We start from the raw sequence: 23,625 nt of genomic DNA on the forward strand, positions 1-23,625 counted from the left end.
AAAATTTCAATTGATGTCCCCAATCATTTTTGTGTAGTATTGAACTAAAAATAGGAAGTCTTCTTGATAGCATCTGATACGTTGGCAAACTGTACTTAAATTTAGAGCCAGAAGCCGGGCGAATAAAGGACCCCCTATAAAAAGCTAAATCAGGAAATTCATTCCCTTTCCTCTTACCAGTTCAACGTCAGATCTGCCCCAAATGTATTTTGTAAAATAGAGCCCAAAGACAAAAACAAATAAAGTTTAATAAGCACGCACCTCCCTAGCACAACAGATGGCAACTAGGAAAGCTGCCTGAAGCAGTGTGAGAGCATGCTCCCGCCTGTCTCTTCTTTTTTTTTTTTAAACAATGATATTTAGTAAATGGCTGTCTCTATTGCAAACTCATTCTCTGCAGGTAAAGGTAAAAGCAAGTGGGAGCACTTTGAGAAAGGTACACAGGGTCTGTAGGCAACATGTGATGGGGCAGATAAACCAAGATTTTTTTTGATGGGCTTTGAAAAGAAACACGTGAAACTCCATAAAATCACAAAATCTTAGAATTTTAAGAGATGAGAGACAGTTTAGATATGGCATAGAAATGGCCCTGGGCTGGAAGTCCAGAGGTCCTGGTCTGACGCTATTGAGGCCATATGATCAGAATCAGTGATTTCATCTTTCTGGGTTTTGCTCTTTTCATCTTTGAGAGGAATGGAGGGATGAGGAAGAAGAAGAAATCGATTAAGATACCTCTTGCTGAGTCAGGGCTGTGCCACCTGCTCCAGATCCTGTCTCTTTAGGTTCACAATAATCCCCAAGGCAAGTTACTTACTCACATTTTAGAGATGAGAAAACCCCGACTGACAGCCAGTCCCAGCCCTTTCTACAGTGCAGTGAGAACATCCTCACCACAAGGAAACATGGCTATGAGTTCTTGACAGGTCGTGGGCTCCCCCATTTCCTGGGGTCTGTCACTCATATCTGCTCCCTCCATTGGACAGATGATAAGTCTGGAGTGTAGAGAAATTTCCAGATCACCTAGGTAGTTGGCAGAGAGTGCTTACGACTGCTTTTCGTTTCCTTCTTATTCAGCAAAGTCAGGGAGTAAATGGATGAAGACCATACACTTCCGTTTAATTACTAGGCAATGGCGTCAAAATGAAGATGGAGCTCTCCCTTCTCTTCAGTTTGTTAAACTATTTTTAGTTTATAGAGCCTGGAGGGTTAGGGAGGGAGAGTTGGGTGAGGCTTCTGGTTGATTCCCTGGAAACTAGAATTTGCTCATGATGACCAAATCTTTAGTTATTTAAAAATATATCCACTGACCTACTATGCAAAAGATATTCATCTGACATTTCTGTCCCTTATTTCACCTCTTCCAGTATCCCAGACTAATTGTTTAAAATGAACTGCCCCAAATATCCCTTCCTTAAACAGAAGTAACTTTTCCTTTAAGAATTCTAATTTTTAGCAAGGTTTTCATATATTATCTGCCTGAGTGGAGAAAGTCAAAGTCCAGGTGATCTAAAAATAGTTTCTGTGTATTTTCCAAAGCAATACTTTCATTTTTTTTCCCCACAGTAGAAATACTTTCCTAATTACCCTGAATACTATTAATGCCTTTTATTGTTTCCAGCACACCGACACCATGATTGATTGTCCTGCTAACCCAGTCAAGAAGACAGGGCATATATCATGCTATCCATTGTGCTTATGAGAGAACTCAGACATAAAAAATGAGCAAATCTTTAGTCCAAGATCACAGAACCTAATAACAAAGGGCTGACACTATGAAGCAAGAGTCTTTTGTGTTTGTTTATTTAGCCTGTCTCAGTGATTGGCTTCTTGTCCAATTTAGGTTGATAATTCAAAAGTATTTCTACTTGGGTTCATAACAGAGCACAGAAGAGTATGGAGTGATGGGCTCCTGTCCCCATTTTCTATGTAAATCTGAGCATTGAGGGATTATTATCCTGTTCCAATGCTGGTAACATTCAAAGAAATCAGTGCTAACAAAGGGCCAGCGAATGGATGATTTCAGCTGGTGCCCCCAATTCTCTAAGTTCCAGTCCTGCCTTTACCATTCCCCAGCTGCTCGAAACCAAAAAAACAAATATGGCACCCAAGTCAATTGCAGGTTTTGAATTGCCTTCCGCCAAAGATTTGAAAGCTGGAGATACTAAATTGCAAATATTATACAAAGAGAATCTCAACCGCACAAAGGTAGGAATGCTAATGTCCCTGGAATCTTCTGAGCTTGCAGATCACACTATAGTTTGCTATAATCACCCTATAAGGAAGCTCTTATAAAAATAACTTGTCTTCATGGTAGTCAAACTGATCCCTTCACATGGTAGAGAAAAGGCAGGCCATTCCACCCACCGTCCTTCTAGTACCTGCCTTGCTATTACTTGTCCTGGTGCTGCTTTGACCTTGCCTCTTTCCTATCTGGGCTTCCCTGGTGACTCAGATAGTAAAGAATCTGCCTGCAATGCCAAAGACCTGGGTTTGATCCCTGTGTTGGAAAGATCCCCTGGAGAAGGGAATGGCTACCCACTCCAGTATTCTTGCCTGGAGAATCCCATGGACAGAGGAGTTTTCCTATTCAGATTTTGCCCAGGACTTAAGGTCAGGCTAAATCCTCCCATCCCTCTGTGATATTACTTGACTCCCCAAATGCAGCATTTTCTTCTTCTGAGCATCTCATTTAGCCCTGTAGGGAGCTAGTCTTTCTGCATAGTTGTTAGTGTTGTTGGTCTCATGTTGGAATCACTCACTGGATTAGAAGCTCCTTGAGTGTAAGGACCTAACTTGCTCTTTGTGTGTCCCCCACTGCCCCGCCACCACCACCACCTCCACAGTGACCAACACAGTGCCTTACACCTTAGGAACAGGTGCTATACAGTTAGTTACACGTTAATGAAGCCAGGTGGAATATGGACTCCCACAAAATGTGTGTCGGTAACCACCCTAGTTACAATCTTAAACATCTCTATTACCCCTGGCAATAGAGTTGCTGGATTTAGCACATAAAATTACAGAACACCCAGTTAAATTTGAAATTTAGGTAAATAATGACATTTTTAAAAGTATAAATACATCCTCTAATTTGCTAAGATTTAAAATTTAAAAATGTTATCTGACCTGTACTTATATAGGGCACCTCACCCGAATCCTGGTCCTATCAGAGCTTGGCTTTATTTCAACTTCTGATATTTGTTCAATGCTGATTTTTTGGCATTAATTTTGAGTTTCTAAAGTATTGCATTAAATTATTATTTATCTCGATTCCTGAGTTCTTTGATGACGTCTTCCTCTTTACACCTGAGGCAAGTGCCTCACTCCCCTCACTCTGGTCCCAGGTCTGGTCTAATCCTTATGGTCTCTTTGTGCAACAGTGATAAGATTATGTCACCAGCAGAATGCAGTGAACCCAGGGTCTGACATAGTGTTTATTCAGTGATTATTTTATGTATTCTGTCTTACATATTACTTTATGTATTATGTATTCTGTCTTGACTTTTATTTTTACATTGGAAAGTTCAGTGATCTGGTCTGCTTCTCTCATTCAGTTCAGTTCAGTTGCTCAGTTGTGTCCAACTCTTTGCGACCCCATGACCGCAGCACACCAGGCCTCCCTGTCCATCACCAACTCCCAGAGTCCACCCAAAACCATATCCACTGAGTCAATGATGCCACTCAACCATCTTATCCTCTGTCGTCCCCTTCTCCTCCCACTCTCAATCTTTCCCATCATCAGGGTCTTTTCAAATGAGTCAGCTCTTCGCATCAGGTGGCCAAAGTATTGGAGTTTCAGCTTCAAAATCAGTCCTACCAATGAACACCCAGGACTGATCTCCTTTAGGATGGACTGGTTGGATCTCCTTGCAGTCCAAGGGACTCTCAAGAGTCTACTCCAACACCACAGTTTGAAAGCATCAATTATTTGGCGGTCAGCTTTCTTTATAGTCCAACTGTCACATCCATACATGACCACTGGAAAAACCATAGCCTCGACTCGACGGACCTTTGTTGACAAAGTAATGTCTCTGCTTTTTAATATGCTTTCTAGGTTGAAATGGCAACCCACTCCAGTATTCTTGCCTGGAAAATCCCATGGATTTAGGAGCCTGGTAGGCTACAGTCCATGGGGTCGCAAAGAGTTGGGACACGACTGAGCGACTTCACTTTTACTTTTCAGGTTGGTCATAACTTTCCTTCCAAGGAGTAAGCATCTTTTAATTTCATGGCTGCAATCACCATTTGCAGTGATTTTGGAGCCCCCAAAATAAAGTCAGCTACTGTTTCCACTGTTTCCCCATCTATTTGCCACGAAGTAATGGGACCAGATGCCATGATCTTTGTTTTCTGAATGTTGAGCTTTAAGCCAACTTTTTCACTCTCCTCTTTCACTTTCATCAAAAGGTTCTTTAGTTCTTCTTCACTTTCTGCCATAAGGGTGATGTCATCTGTATTTCTGAGGTTATTGATATTTCTCCCGGCAATCTTGATTCCAGCTTGTGCTTCATCCAGCCCAGTCTTTCTCATGATGTACTCTGCATATAAGTTAAATAAGCACAATGACAATATACAGCCTTGACGTACTCCTTTTCCTATTTGGAACCAGTCTGTTGTTCCATGTACAGTTCTAACTGTTGCTTCCTGACCTGCATACAGGTTTCTCAAGAGGCAGGTCAGGTGGTCTGGTATTCCCATCTCTTTCAGAATTTTCCATAGTTTCTTGTGATGCACACAGTCAAAGGCTTTGGCATAGTCAATAAAGCAGAAATATATGTTTTTCTGGAACTCTCTTGCTTTCTCCATGATCCAGCGGATATTGGCAATTTGATCTCTGCTTCCTCTACCTTTTCTAAAATCAGCTTGAACACCTGGAAGTTCACGGTTCGTATATTGCTGAAGCCTGGATTGGAGAATTTTGAGCATTACTTTACTAGCATGTGAGAAGAGTGCAATTATGTGGTCATTTGAGCATTCTTTGTCATTGCTTTTCTTTGGGATTGGAATGAAGACTGACCTTTTCCAGTCCTATGGCCACGACTGAGTTTTCCAAATTTGCTGACATATTGAGTGCAGTACTTTCACAGCATCATCTTCCAGGATTTGAAATAGCTCAACTGGCATTCCATCACCTCCACTAGCTTTGTTCGTAGTGATGCTTCCTAAGGCCCACTTGACTTCACATTCCAGGATGTCTGGTTCTAGGTGAGTGATCATACCACCGTGATTATCTGGGTCATGAAGATCTTTTTTGTACAGTTCTTCTCTGTTTTCTTGCCACCTTTTCTTAATATCTTCTGCTTCTGTTAGGTCCATACCATTTCTGTCCTTTATCGAGCCCATCTTTGCATGAAATGTTCCCTTGGTATCTCTAATATCTTAAAGAGATCTCTAGTCTTTCCCATTCTGTTGTTTCCCTCTATTTCTTTGCGTTGATCACTGAGGAAGGCTTTCTTATCTCTCCTTGCTATTCTTTGGAACTCTGCATTCAAATGGGTATATCTTTCCTTTTCTCCTTTGCTTTTCACTTCCCTTCTTTTCACAGCTATTTGTAAGGCCTCCTCAGACAGCCATTTTGCCTTTTTGCATTTCTTTTCCTTGGGGATGGTCTTGATTCCTGTCTCCTGTACAATATCATGAACCTCCATCCATAGTTCATCAGGCACTCTGTCTGTCAGATCTAGTCCCTTAAATCTTTTTCTCACTTTCAGTGAATAGTCATAAGGGATTTGATTTAGGTCATACCTGAATGGTGTAGTGGTTTTTTCCACTTTCTTCACCTCACAGTTTTTCAGTTTTCAAAGTAAATTCTTAATTACTGTCATGCATGGAAAAGGCTTAAGGAATCTCTGGTTCCAGAATGATCATGGTCCAGACCTCCACAAAAGTGCCTGTATTTTGAAGGCAGACATCCTATTTCCAAGGAGCAAACCAAAAAGAAAAGAAGCAGTTTTGGCTACCAAGTTAGTGTCTCAGAGAACTTCACCAAGCACTGAAGTTATACCCCCTATGTGACAGCTGCCTTCAGATGATAAAGTAGCACATTGTTCTTCTCCATACACTTTTGTTTCTTTGGAGCTAATTTTATGCTGATATTTCAGAGTTGTAAACATTAGTCAATTTCTTTTAAGCTCTTTCTACTTATAAAACTTCAGAGTGTACATTTGAGAGGTCAGCATTTGAGTTCAAGGAGTGGAAAATGGTGATGGGAATTTGTAGGATTTTTAGATGATTAAAAATGCATGCATATGCCCTGGTTTGGGCTTTTTCATGAAAATGCTATAGGATTACACATTAACCAACTGTTCATTCAGAGGTAAAAAAATTAATTAAGCAAATTGTAGAAAAGAGTAACTGATTTAATTCTGATGTTCAGTCATTAAGTAATGTCCAACTCTTTGTAAACCCATGAACTGCAGCACACTAGGTTCCTTGTCTTTCACTATCTCCTGGAGCTTGCTCAAATTCATCTCCAAAATCTAGGTATATGTGAATCAGATGTGTATGTTTCAGCCTTGCACATCCAGGATTTTGCCAATGAAAGAGAACATCTAGAAATCTGTCAGATGTTAATTTCTATAGATCCTCAAAACATAGCTTGTGAGACACAATTTATGACCTGGGATCTCATTTCATCATATACATAAGTTGCTGCAGAGACCTGCATGTTTTACAGAGACTGAGTATAAATAGGAATTGGCCTACCACTGGGACCATAAATAAATTTGTAAGGTGTTTGACTAATGTTTAGATAATTTAATAGATTTGACAAAGATTTGGGGGACTATTTTCTCTTCAAAGGAAGAAAATATCATCCATGAAGTTACACAAAGCTTTTTATCCATGGGAATGTTGTTGCTGCTGTGTGTTTTTTTTTTAAAGATAATGGAGATTCCATTTGGATTGGTTTGTGTTACTACAGAAATGAAAAATTTGGAAAAAAAAAAAGGGAGGGGAAGGAATAGAAACTAATTAAACTTCCAAACTTCCTGTGAATAATTTATCAAATACCATTACTATTATCTTTTGCTTTTGCCTCTGCTTGTTACAGTCATAAGGGAAATTTTCCTTCTGGCCTCAAGCTATGGGTTCCTTCTTATCATGTTTAGCATTCCAGTGCATGGCAGAACAGAGATTAAAACAGTATGCTTTCTACTAAAGAACCTCTTTTGATTTTGATACAGAAATTACAAAAAGACTTATGATACATTAGTATAAAATTCTGATTATTCTTTTTCTAGTTTTGTTTTATTATCTCAATAGTCTTCTATTCAGAAGAAATATATAATGGAAAAAAAACACTTGTATTTGAAGGTAATAACAAAAACATCCTTGTATCTACTGAATTGTTGAATGTCTGGAGAAAGGAAGAAAACATAGATCTGCGTGGAGTTGAACAGACATATGTGTAACCATCTTGAGAATGTATTGATTTTCATCAACTTTTAATCTTTATTTCAGAGAGATTAACTTTAGAAATCAAGTTATATTAACTGGGTATTGAAAAGAATCCTTTTTTTTAAATGGCTTGAATTCTACAACTCAAGTGTGTTTCCTAATATTTTTTAAATCTTTAATGTCACTAGAACTGAATTTTTCTAAATCTGGAATTTTTTTTTCTTAATAGACTGGAAGAAAAGAAAAAGGAGATCCTCTAAACATTGCAATTGATAAGATGACCAAGAAAACAAGAGATCTAAGAAGACAGGTACAGTTTTGCTTTATAAGTGCCTGGTATTACTACTTAGTAGTGGTTTCTAAGAATGTCCTTTTTCAGACTTAATACTTAGCTTGCTGTTCTTTATAATATCTACATATACACAGAAACTTTTCATCAACAAATCAGTCTGCTGAGCAAACAGATGTAACAGGTGCAATGGTGGTGGTGATGAAAACAACCCCTAAGTCAGGAGCAGCAGACAGTGAGGGGAAACCCTCTCACTGACCAGACACAATCTTCCTAGGTGGAGAGTCAACAAATTCTCTGCCCTTTACATATAGACTTCAGTTTTTCAGACCTAGGCATGTGAAGAACCAGTCTCTAATTTCTGCTAGTTCTTACTAAAACTCCCAAGGCAATCAATGAATAAACAAGAGTGCGAATGGTTAATGTGAAACACACCTCTTAATCTGATGGGCTAATTAAGGTCTCTGACACAGTGTATTTCCTTGGGGACATAAATCTAGGGGAAAATTTGCTTATCAGATAGTTGTTTGGGAAGCAGGGAAACCAAGCAAGGAAAGGTAGCTGGATGATTTAAATGTTAAGGGCATCATTAGCCTGAAGGGTCCATGTTGGGGGAGGGGTAAGGAATCTCTAGTCAGGGCCCCTTTTCATTTTGAATGTGCTACATGAACGCAAGTACCTGTTTCTAGTACATCTTATTTTCTGTGTTGCTATGGTGAGCTCCACTGTCTTCTGTAGTATTCTTTTTCTAGAAGAAATGGTACCATCCGTTAAGGAACTCCTTCATGATTTCTGCCTCAGAGACCTTATCTGTTGCTGATAGCTTCTACATATATCTATCTCATTCATTAAGTGTTGGTCATCTCGGACCAACCTCTGCTCTGGGGTAACACCTGCTTTACTTTCTGTATCTGTGAAAGCTGAACTGTCAGGGCTGCATCATCTGTCAATAATACTCATCCCTGCAGTATGTCAAGTACAGAGATTAGCAAACTGTCTGTAAGAATGGCCAAGGAGCATCTTAAAAAATGGTTTGAAGACAAGGAAGACACTGCTTCAGATCACTTCTGTGGAGCTTTTCAGGGCTATTTTCAGGTTATCACCAGACAATACAGAGACACTGATCTGGTGTTCTCTAGAAGGTACCACAATTAGTTCTAAAATATGAAGACTCTAGTTTGAGTGCCCAGCTAATAAACTCTTTGAAAGTGAAAGTATTAGTCTCTCAGTCATGTCTGACTCTTTTGTAACCCCAATAGACTGTAGCCCACCCGGCACCTCCGTTCATGGAACTCTCTAGGCAAGAATACTGGAGTGGGTAATCCTTCCCTTCTCCAGGGGATCTTTCCTGACCCAGGGATTGAATCCTGGTCTCCTGCATTGCAGGTTGATTCTTTACCATCTGAGCCACTAGGGAAGCCCAATAAACCTTTAGAGTGAAGCATTTTCTTTTTATTTTATTTTGAAATAAGGGAGAATAAAACATTTTCTTCTTAGGCATTAGTAGGTAATATTAAGAGAGAGTATGACCAGGTCTGCTTCTCCTTGCCCTCTTAGACTATCTTTCCATACAAAGTCCCCATCTGATATGAAATGATATTGGTAGTAAGAATTGGGATTGGGGATGGTAGACAACAGTGAGTCAGGTGTCTGGAGCTCAGGGTTTTACTTCTAGCTCTGCCACTAAACTGACCTTGTGACTGTGGATCCTTCATCTCTTGGTCTCCTCTTGCCTGTAAAGTAAGAAGCCAAACTAGGTCTGTAAACTCTTTGAATGAGTTCATTTATTTCCTCTGCCAGAAGTCCTAATGCCTGATACTCACAGGTTTTAAAAGCAATGGGAAGGGAACAGACTTCTCTAGGGTTTGCCTTAGACTGTATTGTCAGCCAGGCTTCCCAGGTGATGCTAGCGGTAAAGAACCCACCTGGCAGTGTAGGAGATGTAAGAGATATGGGTTTGATCCCTGGGTTGGGATGATCTCCTAGAGGAGGGCATGGCAGCCCACTCCAGGATTCTTGCCTGTATTTTGCCAGTATTCTTGACAAAGGAGTCTGGGGGGGCTATAGTCCATAGTGTCACAAAGAGTTGGACACCACTAAAGCGACTTAGCACACCAGCATACAGGTTGTCGACCAAGCAAAATCATGAAATGAGTCTTCTTTCCTCCCCCTCTAGGTCTTAATAGGGACCATTCTTTTACCTTCTGGAGCCAACACCTAAGTTCTCTGCACTCATGGCCTGTCATAGGCATTTTTTTGTCTTACTAGGAAGGAATGGATGCAGTAGTTTTTACCTTGAAACTACAATTCTCAGGAAAGTGTTGATTCTTTTTAGCTTTGAACAGCAGTGCAATTTGAAGATGGACTTCATGGTACAGGATTTTTAAATGCTTTGGTGACAAGATCTTTGAAAAACTTCCTTTATGGTGGCATTAAGGAATATGTCATGCCCTCAAATCATTCCATGTATAACACTTTTTTTTTTTCTGCTCACCTTTCCCAGAGATTGAGAGGACTAAGGGTGGGAGAGAGTTGTTTTATGATAATCAGATCCAACAGTTATGGCATAATTTCCCACCACATCCCTGAGTTTGGCTCAAACAGCCTTCTCTTCCCCAGTATGCCTTTCTAGAACTAAGATGGTCTCCATCTGTCAGTTCCATCCCAGTCCATATGTTGGAATATTTTAATCTCTTTTCCCCATCTCTTCTGTTTGTCCACGTACACCTGTACTGGTCCAAAACCTTTCCCGAGCTGAACAGAAGCTACCTCTCATTTCTGCAGATAGAACATGCAAGGAGTCTGATTAGCTTGGCTCAGGTAGATGTTCAGTTTAGATGTGGGAGGCTAGTTAGTTGGATTAGCAAAATTTGATCTGAGTCTCTGATATGTGATGGCCCAGGACCTCCCTGGTGGCTCAAACAGGAAAAAATCTGCCTGCAATGGAAAAGACAAGGGTTCAATCCCTGGGACAGGAAGATCCCCTGGAGAAGGAAATGGCAACCCCCTCCGATATTCTTGACTGGAGAATTCCATGGACAGATCCTGGTGGGCTACAGTCCTTGGAGTTGCAAAGAGTTAGACACAACTGAGCAACTAAACACACACACAGTGAATGCTAGTGGTTCAGATGAAAATGGAAACATTTTCTGTTCCTTCAATTATGGACAGGCCTTTGTTAGGAAAGATTCTAAGTGAAAACCCTCAGCAATCCAACTCTAGTTCCCTGTAAACCTATATTCCTTTATACAATATGTAGAGAAATAAAATCACAGGCTGAAATCAAAGAAAAACATTTCTGATCACTTTCATAAGTTCCCACCCGTTGGGCCTCCTCTCTTTTCCTCATAGCCCCAAGGTTGGGCAGTGTTCTTCTGAAGGTGATCCTGGGCTTGCAAAGTTCTAGTCACCAAATTAAAAAGAAATAAAATCTATTATGATCATTATCTTGGACTTGCCTAATGAAAGAAAGTGGACTTAAATTTGTAGACATGTGGAAAAAAAATCAAGTAATTGAATAAAAAGGATTTCTGTTTTAAGTAGAATTTTCTAGTAAGTAGAGCTCCTTTTTTTTCCCCCCAGGCAGTATGTCCCAAGGAACTGGAGAGTCATAGATTATGAAAAAGGTTGCAGGAACCCAAGGGCGTTATTTTAACTGATTGGCATGGATCCATCTTGCCAATTAACCCCAAGAGAGTGGGCAGTGGTAGAACAGAATCCTTTTAGGAGTATTTTGTTTGGAGTTAAAAATGAATTTAGGGGACTAAAACTGCCAGCTTTAAGCATTATGTTTTAATTTTAGAGCTGTGGGCACAGTATGCCCCACGTCTGAGCTATTGTCACTGCTGTGTTTCTGGAATCAGCCCATTATAAAAACAAAAGCTTTTGGCCGAGTCCCTGCTTGAGTACCTAGTAGCCCACATGGTCTATTTATCCCATAGAGAAGGCCCAGTTGGTGTCTGCCAGCTGCTCCTCATGGCCCCCTTCTATGTGCCACCTGTGAACTATTCTTGGCATGGCCTCTTGGTTTTCCTTATGCTTACAGTGATGTTGGTTTATCCTGATTGTTATTTTGGTCCTTGTGTTAGTCTTTCTCTCCCCCCAAGTTGATAAGCAAATCAGGACGCAAATGTTTTCCTATGAGAAGCTAATAAATAGTAATCATAACATGTTAGCATGTTGCTAAACTTAGCAGCTCTCTCTTATTCCTCAAACCAATCAATGGCCTAATTCTTATTCCATCACCCTTAATAGTCATCACAATAATTCCAGCAATGAGATGCAGTGTCAACTTGAGAAAGTGTCAATTTTGCTGTCACAATCAAAACATGTATAGAATGCTTTTACACTGGAATGCAAACTTAATAGAATGGATTATACAACAAAGGATTAAAAACAAACGAGCAAAACTTGTCACTGGATGGTTTATTAAAGGTTGATTTATCAACACCCTGCCTCCAGATAGGACTTCAGAAAAAGCTCACTAGATTGATAAGAAATAATTACAGCTGAAGATTCTTCAGCTGTCCCTTTTGTGACCCAGTTCCTTACATAAGAACTGTGGCTAAAGGTGGGAAGTCATCAGCCCAAGTTTGTAAAATCACTGTCCATGAAAATGTAAACTAATTTATAGCTGACATGTATGGAGTCCTTACATGGTGCAAGGCACTGTTCAAAGTTCTTTCTATAAATGGACTGAATTTAATCTTCATTCAGTTCTATGAGATAGAATGGGCTGTCACCATGCCCATTTTACAGATGAGGACATGAAACCAGGTAATGAACCCATGGTGACACCAAGTGGGGATGCCTGGAGGTCCCTATCCAGGCAGTCTGGCTATGAGGTCTTGGCTCTTAGCCCTTCCCCATCCTAGCAATCCAAAGAACCAGCAGATGCAGTTGGGTCCCCCATAAGCTATTCTCCTCTGGGGGAGGCAGTGGGGAAGAAAGACGGTTCGCATAATATGTAAAGATACTTTGTGGTTTTCAACAGCACCTTTACTACTGTGGGGTTGGGAATGGCTGAAAAAATAATGAAAAGTGTTAGTCATTCAGCCGTTGCGACCCTGTGGACGCCAGGCTTCTCTGTCCATGGAATTCTCTAGGCAAGAATACTGGAGTGGGTAGCCATTCCCTTCTCTAGGGGATCTTCCTGACCCATGGATTGAACCCAGGTCCCCTTCATTGCAGGCAGATTCTTTACTGTCTGGGCCACCAGGGATGGATGACATATATGTAATTCAGACAGAAAAAACATCTGTGGTGCATGTCAAAAATAGGGTTCTAGTTTGTGATAGGATATCATCTCTCAGGTCTCCAGCTGTTAGGGTTCACTGAATATTTTAAAAACTGCTATTATGTTTAGGTAGCTGGCTTCTCAAAGCATGAATCATAGACTTTCCAAAACATTTACAGAAAAAAGGAATTTTAAGGCATTCAATTCTTTTTCTCACATCTGTTCATGATGGGGCCAATTATTTTTAGATTCATTGTAAGAAAACATTTTGAAATCATTTATTTCCAGACTTGAAGCTGCTTTTCCTCATAAAGATTTGAGGCTGTCTATATGGCTGCAATTTAAAAATTATGAAACAAAATATTGATTTCCTCCAAACCCTAAGGTTTGTGTTCTTCACACTGAAAACCTATGTCAGAGCTAATAATCCTGGTCAAATTGCCTTGCTTCTGTAAAAATGTAGAGACCAGAGAATGATCATACAGCAACTGGTGTTTGAAATACAGAACATAAGCAATTCTGGGACAGCTGAACACAAATGGCATCAGAAACACCAAAATCAGAATCAAAGAGACCAGAAGGAGACGGGCAGAGGAAGGGCAGGTCTCATGAGCACTCTGAAAGGCTGTCTCTGGACAAGCCCTTTGATCACAGGTTGTATACTCAAGCTCTCTCTAATTTAGGAAAATCCCATTACAGCAGCCCTGAATGTCAGGCCACTACGTACTTATTTGTCTCCTGGAAAACACTCATTAGGCCAGGTTCAAGGTACATGATTTTATGTGTTGCAAATAGTTCTTAAAATACCACTATCGGCAATCTCTTCCCTTATAAAGACACTGTTCAAATCATGGAGTAGATTAATAGACTCCTGTGAGCCAGCATGGGGTTGATGGGTCACACATGAAAACAGTCTTGGGGAGGATGCCAAGCTTGACCTCTTTCTCCCCAGTGAGTCCACATCACAGAAAGAATCCAATAGCTTGATCAATATCGATTCATCAAATAACACACTGTGCAGAGGAATCTGTAACACATGTATGAATAGGAAACTGCTCAATTAAATGGAAGCTTCGACTACTGATTTATTCTCTTCTGCTGATTTCTTCATGTCCCAGAAGTCAAGGAAAAGTTGGATGGAGAAGGATACATAGCATTGCCTGAGTCTCAAAACATTCCAGAGAATGTGTGCTTTTGGTTTTATCTTGGACACCCACTGTTCTAGGCAATAACAGTGCCAGGCCAAAAAACAAAAAAATTTAAGCTGAATTTTATTTTTAATTAAAATTGTTTTAAAATTTGTTTTTGGCTGCATTGGGTCTTTGTCACTGTTCAGGTTTTCTCTAGTTGAGGGACGTGGGCTTCTCATTACAGTATTACAGTGGCTTCTCTTGTTGGGGAGCATAGGCTCTGGGGTGCACGGTCTTTAGTAGTTACGGCCTGTGGGTTCCCTAGTTGTGGTACACAGGTTTAGTCGCCTGCAGTATGTGGTATCTTCCCCAACCAGAGATCAAACCCATGTCCCCTATACTAGCAGGTGAATTCTTTACTACTGGACCACCAGGGAATCTCCTAGGCAGCATCTTAATCCTGACACTGGAAGATCCACTATAAGATTACAAAAAAATTCTATCATATTTTACAGGATGAAATTCCTAAGCAGGAAAATGTGGATAATTTTCAAAAATGGTAGTTCAAATAAGGATTTTTCTTTTCTTTTTTCTTTTTAAGAATATCCTTTAAGCTTACCAAAACATTTCAAAACACCAAACCTGACTGAGTGAGGTTGGTCCATATGGATTGTTGGAGGCTACGTTTAGGCTGAAGTTTTCTATCCAAGACAGACACTAAAAGGGAGATAATTTTCAAATGTGTTCTGCAAGAGTTTGCCACTGTGGCCTGAATTGAGCTCTTTGGAGAGCTGATGATAGCAGCTAATCGCCTTGATTCTGACAATGTATTTAGTGGATCTTTGCCGCCAGCTTTTGGTCAAATATATCTTGTTCCATTTGACCTCTCCTTGCTGAGGTCACCTTTTATTACTTGAAATGGCTCCTGGCATCCTTTTCTCTGGGGAAATTTCCATCAGGACAGCTGATTTATTTTATCTTCCTATTTCCCAAGGGGTCTGGGTAAATCTGAGATTTGGAAAGTGAATCATCTTCCTATAGGCTCTTCCTCTCCTGCTGGTGGAAGCCCTGGTTTGCTATAGGATCTAAGCACTTCGTCCCTTCCTAGCTCCCAGGGATATCACAGAGAATGGTTGAGGGAATTCACCATTGCTCTTTGCTTGGGCAGGAAATTGTGATGAATGATGCTGAAAACTCAGCCTGTGTGCACTGTTGCTGAATAAGTCTTGGAGATAGAGCTTTGAGTGAAGTAGAAAAGAATAGCTTTATTCCTTTGTCAGGCAAAGGGGGACACAGCGAGCTCCTGCCTTCAAGAAACTGTGTCCCAACCTGTGGTATTTGGTGAGGAGTTTTATAGCAATCATTCAAGGTGAGGGCTTCTGATAAGGATCAACGTGTGTGCAGGGCCTGCATTTCTTTAATTTGGCCTCAGATGGTCTCCTGATGAGCTTCTGTGGTTCTCAAGGTTACCAAACTGTGGCCTTCTTTCTGGAATGAAGAATGCTCATCAAGTAGTTAACATCTTCTATTTGCAAAAAGCAGAGACATTACTTTGCCAACCAAGGTCCGTCTAGTCAAGGCTATGGTTTTTCCAGTGGTCATGTATGGATGTGAGAGTTGGACTATGAACAAAGCTGATCGCCGAAGAATTGATGCTTTTGAACTGTGGTGCTGGAGAAGACTCTTGAAAGTCCCTTGGACTGCAAGGAGATCCAGCCAGTCCATTCTAAAGGAGATCAGTCCTGGGTGTTCATTGGAAAGACTGATGCTAAAGCTGAAGCTCCAATACTTTGGCCACCTCATGCGACAAGTTGACTCACTGGAAAAGACTCTGATGCTGGGAAAGGTTGGGGGCGGGAGGAGAAGGGGACGACAGAGAATGAGATGGCTGGATGGCATCACCGACTCTGTGGACATGAGTTTGAGTGAACTCTAGGAGTTGGTGATGGACAGGGAGGCCTGGTGTGCTGTGATTCATGGGGTCGCAAAGAGTCGGACATGACTGAGCGACTGAACCGAACTGAACTTACTTCTGCAGAAGAGCTCAAAGATATTGAAATGTAAGTCCCTTGAGGTGGAACCAGGATCCTGACCCAAGGCTGCACTATTGTTTGTTGATCGTTCCTCCCTTGTCTGCATTTTCATCCCTTCTCTTATTAGCAGCAGTTTGAACTTGCCATCCAAAAAAAAGAAAACTCTCTTGCTTTCTGGATGAAAAAAACAAGAGAGTTCCAGAAAAACATCTACTTCTGCTATATTGGCTACACCAAAGCCTTTGACTGTGTGGATCACAATAAACTGTGGAAAATTCTTAAAGAAATGGGAATACCAGACCACCTGACCTGCCTCCTGGGAAATCTGTATGCAGGTCAAGAAGCAACAGTTAGAACTGGGTATGGGACAACACACTGGTTTCAAATCAGGAAAGGAGTACATCAAGGCTGTATATTGTCACCTGCTCATTTAACTTCTATGCAGAGTACATCATGAGAAATGTTGGGCTGGATAAAGCACAAGCTGAAATCAAGACTGCTGGGAGAAATATCAATAACCTCACATATGCAGATGACACCACCCTTATGGCAGAAAGCAAAGAACTAAAGAGCCTTTTGATGAAAGTGAAAGAGGAGAGTGAAAAAGTTGTCTTAAAACTCAACATTCAGGAAACTAAGATCATGGCATCCAGTCCCATCACTTCATGGCAAATAGATGGGGAAACAATGGAAACAGTGACAGACTTTTTATTTTTTTGGGCTCCAAAATCACTGCAGATGGTAACTGCAGCCATGAAATTAAAAGACACTTGCTCCTGGAAGAAAAGCTGTGACCAACCTAGACAGCATATTAAAAAGGAGAGACATTACTTTGCCAACAAAGGTCCATCTAGTCAAAGCTATGGTTTATCCAGTAGTCATGTGTGGATGTAAGAGTTGGAGTATAAAGAAAGCTAAGTGCCAAAGAATTGATGCTTTTGAACTATGGTTCTGGAGAAGACTCTTGAGAGTCACTTGGACTGCAAAGAGATCCGACCTGTCCATCCTAAATGAAATCAGTCCTGAATATTCACTGGAAGGACTGATGCTGAAGCTGAAACTCCAATATTTTGGCCACCTGATGCAAAGAACTGGCTCATTGGAAAATACCCTGATCCTGGGCAAGATTGAAGGCAGGAGGAGAAGGGGACAACAGAGGATGAGATGGTTGGATGGCATCACCTACTCTATGGACATGAGTTTGAGTAGGTTTCGGGAGTTGGTGATGGACAGGAAGGCCTGGAGTGCTGCAGTCCATGGGGTCGCAAAGAGTCGGACACAACTGACTGAATGAACTGAACTGAACTTGCCATTGGAACTCAGGGAAAGTCTTAGAGGCTGAAGCCTAAACAAGAAACAGGAGACACAGAAAGACTTCTGAGTCCAGGAGCCCCAACAGGGTCCTGCTCAATTTCATGAAGGTGATGTTGGTTGTAATATTCATCTATTTGCTTTATATGTTCTTAACCAATCTTAGTCTTCCTTCTTTTCTGAATGAAATTTCCAGAATATGTTAAAACTAAATCCTTACCCTTCCTCCACCCTATATAACTGTGTGCTCCCCACTATGATCAACTTTTCAAGAAGGATCTTGCCTTGTACAATTTCTTCCGTTATCTTTCCCTAAATCCCCACTAACTGTGTTTTAAGTGCACTCTTCCTCTCCATTACCATTGGCACAGCTTAGCTGCTTTTCAAAAAATGATCATCACAGCCTCACAACCAGTGACTTGTCCCCAGCCTCCCTGCCTTCAGCTCAGTGTAGCTCCAGCAGTCTTTTAGGCCAGTCTTCCCACATCTTCATTGCTTTGCCTTTGATGTTACTTCTGCCTAGAATGCCCCTTTCCTTCATTTACAATTCACAATTTTTCCAAATGCCCTCCCTCCCTCTTTTTTCTTTTCGCTTTTAGGAAAAGTTGCAATTTTTCCTACAAGGCTTAGCTTAAATGTCACTTGATATCACAACTTTATTCAATTCTTATAAACGGTTTATCCAGTAGGCTCCTAAAGCATTTCAAATACCTTTATTATGACACTTTTTGCTGTAGATTTAAGTTGTTCATGTGTTTTTGCCTATGCCCATGCCCTAATATTCTTTGTTTCCTCAAGGCATATCTTAGTGCCCAAAATAAAGTAAGTTGCCACCACACAAGTGATGAAAAGATGGAGAATCTGTATCCAGCCAACCTAGAAATATCCCAATCAGCAACTTTCCTCTGTTCTAAACTCTCATGTCTTTGGTTCTGTTGTTTGAAGAGCAAGATTTGTTAACTTAAAAAGTCCATTTTTACTGTAATAATAGCTGTCTCCATTTTAAGAGAGAGTTTCATTGCTTTAACCCAGATGTTTCCTATTGCTGGGCTGACTTTAGAAAAGTTCAGCTTAAGAACCTGCCAAAATGCAGATACCAGGTATCTCCTGTTTTTTCAAAGTCTGTTTATGCCTTTTATGAAGAACCTACATTAGTTTCTGTTTTTGCTAGCTGAAAGGAATTTGGAGGATTTTTGATCTTACAAAGAAAGGTAAATGTAAAGATCTGTCCAGCATTTTACAGCCAGCTCTTACACAGGCAGTGGGCGCTGGAAGCAGCGAGAGTAGCGCCACCAAGCTCCTTCCCTGGGAACTACACTCAACGTCTCAGCGTCCAGCCACCAAAGCTTTGAACTGTGTTTGTGAGCACTTGTGCTTTTATCTTGATGTATTTGTGCATCCATTGGTAAGATATCTCAGAAGGTGATTGCTTCTTCAGTCTACAGCGTGTCAGTTTACAAAAGGTTTCATGAGCATCTGTACTTTCGGATAATGAGAGAAACCCGTATTTGGCTCCATCTTGAGATTCTAATTTCATGTAGCAGTGGCAACTTAAATGCTATATTGCAATAAGCTTGCCAGATAATTGTGATGTTCTGGCAAGTTTGAATTCCACTGCTTTTGTTTCTGGTGGGGGGAACTTTTATATCTCACCATCGTTCTTTGGAAGACTTACTTGAAGATTTGTGAAGCCCTGCAACCTGTCTCCATTTGGCATCTTCTAGACATCACCACTTCATAGATACAATATCTGTTTTGAGGGAGGGAGAATACATGCTTGAGCCACTTCTTCCCATGGGCCAGGATTAGAAATGGATGGTCTGATTGTTCACTGTGCTGTGTTGAAGGGCTTGGCAAGATCTGTGCTTTCTGGGGCAGGGCCAGGAGGAGGGGGAGAGGAATGAGGCAGTAGTTGCCTACTGCACATAATTTCAGGAAGAACCAAAAAACTAAGTAATCAAGATAAATAATATTTTTATGCAGTATTATAGAAAATCAAAATTAATGCAAAAAATTCATGATGAGTAACTTACCAACATTGTAAATTAACACAGGATAAGTAATAGGGCAGTGCTGAGCTTTACTGAAACCTGAAGCAAAAGAAAAAACCAGCAATACTGATCTTGTTTTTATTTACAGTGTTGCTATTTTGTTTATGATGGGTGACTCTCCTTAGTCTTGGCTCTGCTCCAGAACTTCTAGCTCTTAATGTCTTTACTGAAACTGCTGTATGAGAAAGTTTCCCCCCAAAGTCTCAAAGTCAGGGGGTTTTCTTTTTTTTCCTATGTTAGTGGCAAAAGGGCTGACTTTTAAATTTTACAATGAGATGACCCCTTGGACTCCAGATCTGAAGACTTATTTGAATTGTGGTGTCTTTTAGGTTGCCTTGCTCCAAATGCATTTTTTTTTGATGTTTATCACCGTGACATGATTTTTTTTTTTTAATGACACTCTGAAGTGCTTCAGAGAAAATGGAGAGCATTTTAATACTGCTGATTTACTTTTTCAGGTCTACAGTAATTTCCTTACTGCCTAATTATAAGGCTCAGCTTAATTTACTCTACACATAATGTTTACTGATGCACATATGGTGCCACATTTCAGGAAACTGTACCCAAAACAGGTATTTTTGTCAGACTGGAGCATGGAAAATTTCCTTCATGTACAGAAAAACAGCTCAGAAGTTTAATCATCTGAACAAAGAATGTCCCCCAATGAGAGGGAGAGAAATCACACTCATCTTTAACTTCAGAAAGAAGGATACAGTCTCTTTAAATGCTTATTTTAAAAGTTGAATGATGATTATATGTATATAAAGATTTATAGTTACCCCCAGAATCAAAGGAGGGTAGGAGGAGTGGAAAGGAGTGACAGAAAAGAAAAGCAGTAGTGTCTTCTGGGCTTATTTCTCAACCAGCTTTTCTCTTTGAAGAAAAAAAGATGGATTCAGTGGGGGATCATGGACTCATAAACTCTTAGAAGTAGAAGGGACCTCTGAGTTCTTTTCTCAGGGCAGAATTTCTTCCTTCAACATCCTAAGACCCCCTGCAACAGCCTCTGCTTTAGAAATGGGAGATTATCCCTTTATGCAGCATCTGGTACAATTACTGGGCAATTTTAGTAGCTAGCAAATTGAATTAAGATCAGTGATTTTTTAATTATCAAATTGTTGGGTTTGTGCTGCAAAACTTATTTTTTCTACTTTCTCTAAGCTTAAGGCCCAAATAAAAATTTCAGTAAAAGACTTCCCTGATGGTTCAGTGGCTAAGACTTCACGCTCCCAATGCAGGTGGCCGGGATTCTATCCTTGTTTAGGGAACTAGATCCCACATACCACATCTAAGAGTTTGCATGCCATAATGAAAGGATCCCGCATGTTGCAATGAAGATTGAAGAAGTTTCCATGTGCTGCAACTAAGACCTGGCGTAGACAAGCAAATAAGTAAATATAAATTAAAAATAAAAAAACATAATTTGTATGCTGTAAAGGGTGGGTGGGAAGCTTCAGTAAAGAACTCTGTTTAAATAGAGTTCCAAAAATCTACAAATTAGTGACTGTCATTACACATGAATTTGTGGCTTCACAGCCACTTGGCTTGCCTTTCTGTAGCTCTGAGTGCTAGAAGTGGTTAGGCTTAGAAACTGGGCAGCTGCTGCTATCCTGTCATTGAGAGCTGAAGTAGCCAACTCTTTTAACCATCTGATCCATTGCTTCTATTTCTACCTGGGTGTATGTATATGAAGGTCAAAAAAGCAAAGTTGAACCCACTGAAACCGTTTGACATTTGTTTAGCTAGTGTCAATTCTGTCTTTGATGCATTATAATTTGATTCTAAAATCTGTCATTATCAAAAAGATTTTATTTTTACAGAGTAGCATTTTGAAATTCTGACAGTGAGCTTACATTTCTTACCAAGCTGGCAAGTTAGTGAATTCAAGTGAGCTAATTCTGAAGCCTGTCCTTTTAATGACTGCAGTTGTTCAAGTTGATACACTTTGGACTTATTTTATAGCTTTTATTAAAATTCCATTAGTGAGAAGGCTGTAAGGTAAATATCAATTCATAATGTCTTGAGATCCTCAATAATAATAAAAATAATAGCCTTCCTGTTTAACATCCCTTATTTTTTTCTTCCTTAAACCACCCATATCTGTGGCCAACCCCATGCAAGACACTGAACCATGAAAGATATTTTGATAATTACTTTCCTAATTAATCTTAAGAGGGAAAAGTAAAGGACTTTTATCTTAGTTGGAGTCGGGGATGGCTGATTAAATGCAGACAGAGAGACTAGCCAACTTGCCTGGTATATTCAGTAAGAAAGAGATGGATGAATTTTTGCCCCAGTGTTCCAGGATCAGAGAAGAACCATTTGTCCTGAGGACTTTGCTGACAGGAGGGGATTTTCCATCTGATCCAACCATAAGTGCTTGTCAGAAGTTTGGGTGGATAACCAATCTCAGCCCTCTCTTCTCTCATTCCAGTTTTTTGTTTTTTTCAGGAGTGCATCAATCCTGTTAACTCTTAAGGGCAAGACTTCTATATCTTTATTTGATTCCTTCAATTTCAGTGAAGATCAAGCTGTTTTTAAATAACTGCAATTGGAGTTGCAGCTACATGAAGCGGGTGACAGAGAAGTTGAAGAGCACCTTTGGTTAAGCCGAGCTGGGTGGTCCAGGCACTGACTGTAGCCGAGGGAGGGCTCAGAGTCATAGGGACAGGAAGAAGGCAGCACTAACCAAGCCTGACTGAGCAGATTTCCCTCAGCTCCTCCTTTGAAATCTGAAGGCTTAGATCAGTGTGGCCCTGAGGCTATATCCATAGATGCCGGAATAACCGGGTAAAAGTGGATCCCTTATGACTTTCATTGTGTCTGTATATCACCATAGCAACAAGCTTGCCTCAGGCTCTTTAGGTGCATTCTCTGTGTATTTGTCCAGTCTGTGGAAGGACTCTCAATATTTTTTGCCAAATTAGGAGTAAATTATCAGGACTTGGAGTCCAGTCCAGGTCAGAACACCTATAATGAGCAGGCTGGGCAACCCAAACAGATACTCTTTTAGTCCACAGAATTTTTAGGAAAAGTCAACAGCTTCTGCTTTTACATCTAACCATTCCTCTTTGTTCTTTGCCTTAAAGCTTCTACTAGAAAAGGAATTGCTTAGGTACCACTGAGATAAAGTATGTGTTCTAGCAGAGTGTGAGGCAAAGAGAGTAAAAGTCATCTTGGTCAATTAAAGCAGTCAGACTGGACCCTTGAGGCCTCTTGAGGTCATCTCTAGTCTTCTCAATTTTCTTCTTATGCAGATAACTGCTGCATACTGGAGATGCTAGGTTCTAAGTAAAGAGTGGGTGAAAGAAACTTGAAATAGCCTGGGATTTGAAGTAGGGAAGCAACAGAGTGACATGGACAGGATGATAGGGTTGCAAGACTTAAAGTCCACAGATGAAATTATATAAATCATGCACCTGCAAATCCGTGGCCCAAATCTGCCCTTGTGCCTGTTTTGAAAATAAGTTGTACTGTTAGTTTTTGTTCTATGATGGCAGAGTTGAGTAGCTGTAGCAGAGACCAACTGGCTGCAAAAACTAAATCATATACTGTCTGGCCTTTTATAGGAAAAGTATAGTAGCCCATGCTCTAGAAGTAAAGATCTACTTGAAATGAAATAAATACCGTGTAAGTCCAGGTCTTCTGTAAAACTGAAGGATCTGAAATCTGACTGTCACCTGCATTTCCCTAAAAAATAATAGTGCCAGTCATGTTATGGGATTTCCACAGACTTAGAAATGTGGAGTCATCCTTAGGCCTCTGTCTGAAATGAATCCCCTTGAGGAAAAATTAAGCAGCTGTTGGAAATGCACCACTGTGCAATAGTTAGAGACAGGGAGTGAAAAAGTATAGCATATGGTGGCAGAACTTGGGACAGAGAGGTTAGTTCAGAGGTACACAGTTATCTACAATTGGACTAAATCTGGGAAGCGTGGGGAAGGGTTTCTGGAGGCCTGGCGTGCTGTGATTCATGGGGTCGCAAAGAGTCAGACACGACTGAGCGACTGAACTGAACTGAATGGGCTCTTTAATGACCAAAAATGGTCATAAGCTTTAGAATTTCATTTACAAGTGACATCTGCACCAACAGTAAGTGCCCATCATTCATCTTCCCTAATCCAACAACATCTTATCCCCCCAAGTTTCCCATTCTGCTCAAGCGAAGTGTCACTAA

The 23,625-nt window shown here is 40.5% G+C and overlaps 1 protein-coding gene across 4 annotated transcripts in view; it reads left to right on the top strand.

Annotated features, from left to right (window-relative positions):
- Nucleotides 1-23,625, top strand: part of CTNNA2 (catenin alpha 2) — a 1,253,094-nt gene that overhangs the window by 921,131 nt on the left and 308,338 nt on the right. For all 4 annotated transcript variants that reach the window (XM_055400364.2, XM_088841736.1, XM_088841737.1 and 1 more), the window contains exon 7: nt 7,628-7,708. In XM_055400364.2, the coding sequence (XP_055256339.1) occupies nt 7,628-7,708 (81 nt within the window). The remainder of the gene's footprint in view (nt 1-7,627; nt 7,709-23,625) is intronic.

Source organism: Moschus berezovskii, chromosome 11 (assembly GCF_049115385.1).
Source record: "Moschus berezovskii isolate FMDL1 chromosome 11, NW_MosBer_1.0, whole genome shotgun sequence".
NCBI lineage: Eukaryota > Metazoa > Chordata > Mammalia > Artiodactyla > Moschidae > Moschus > Moschus berezovskii.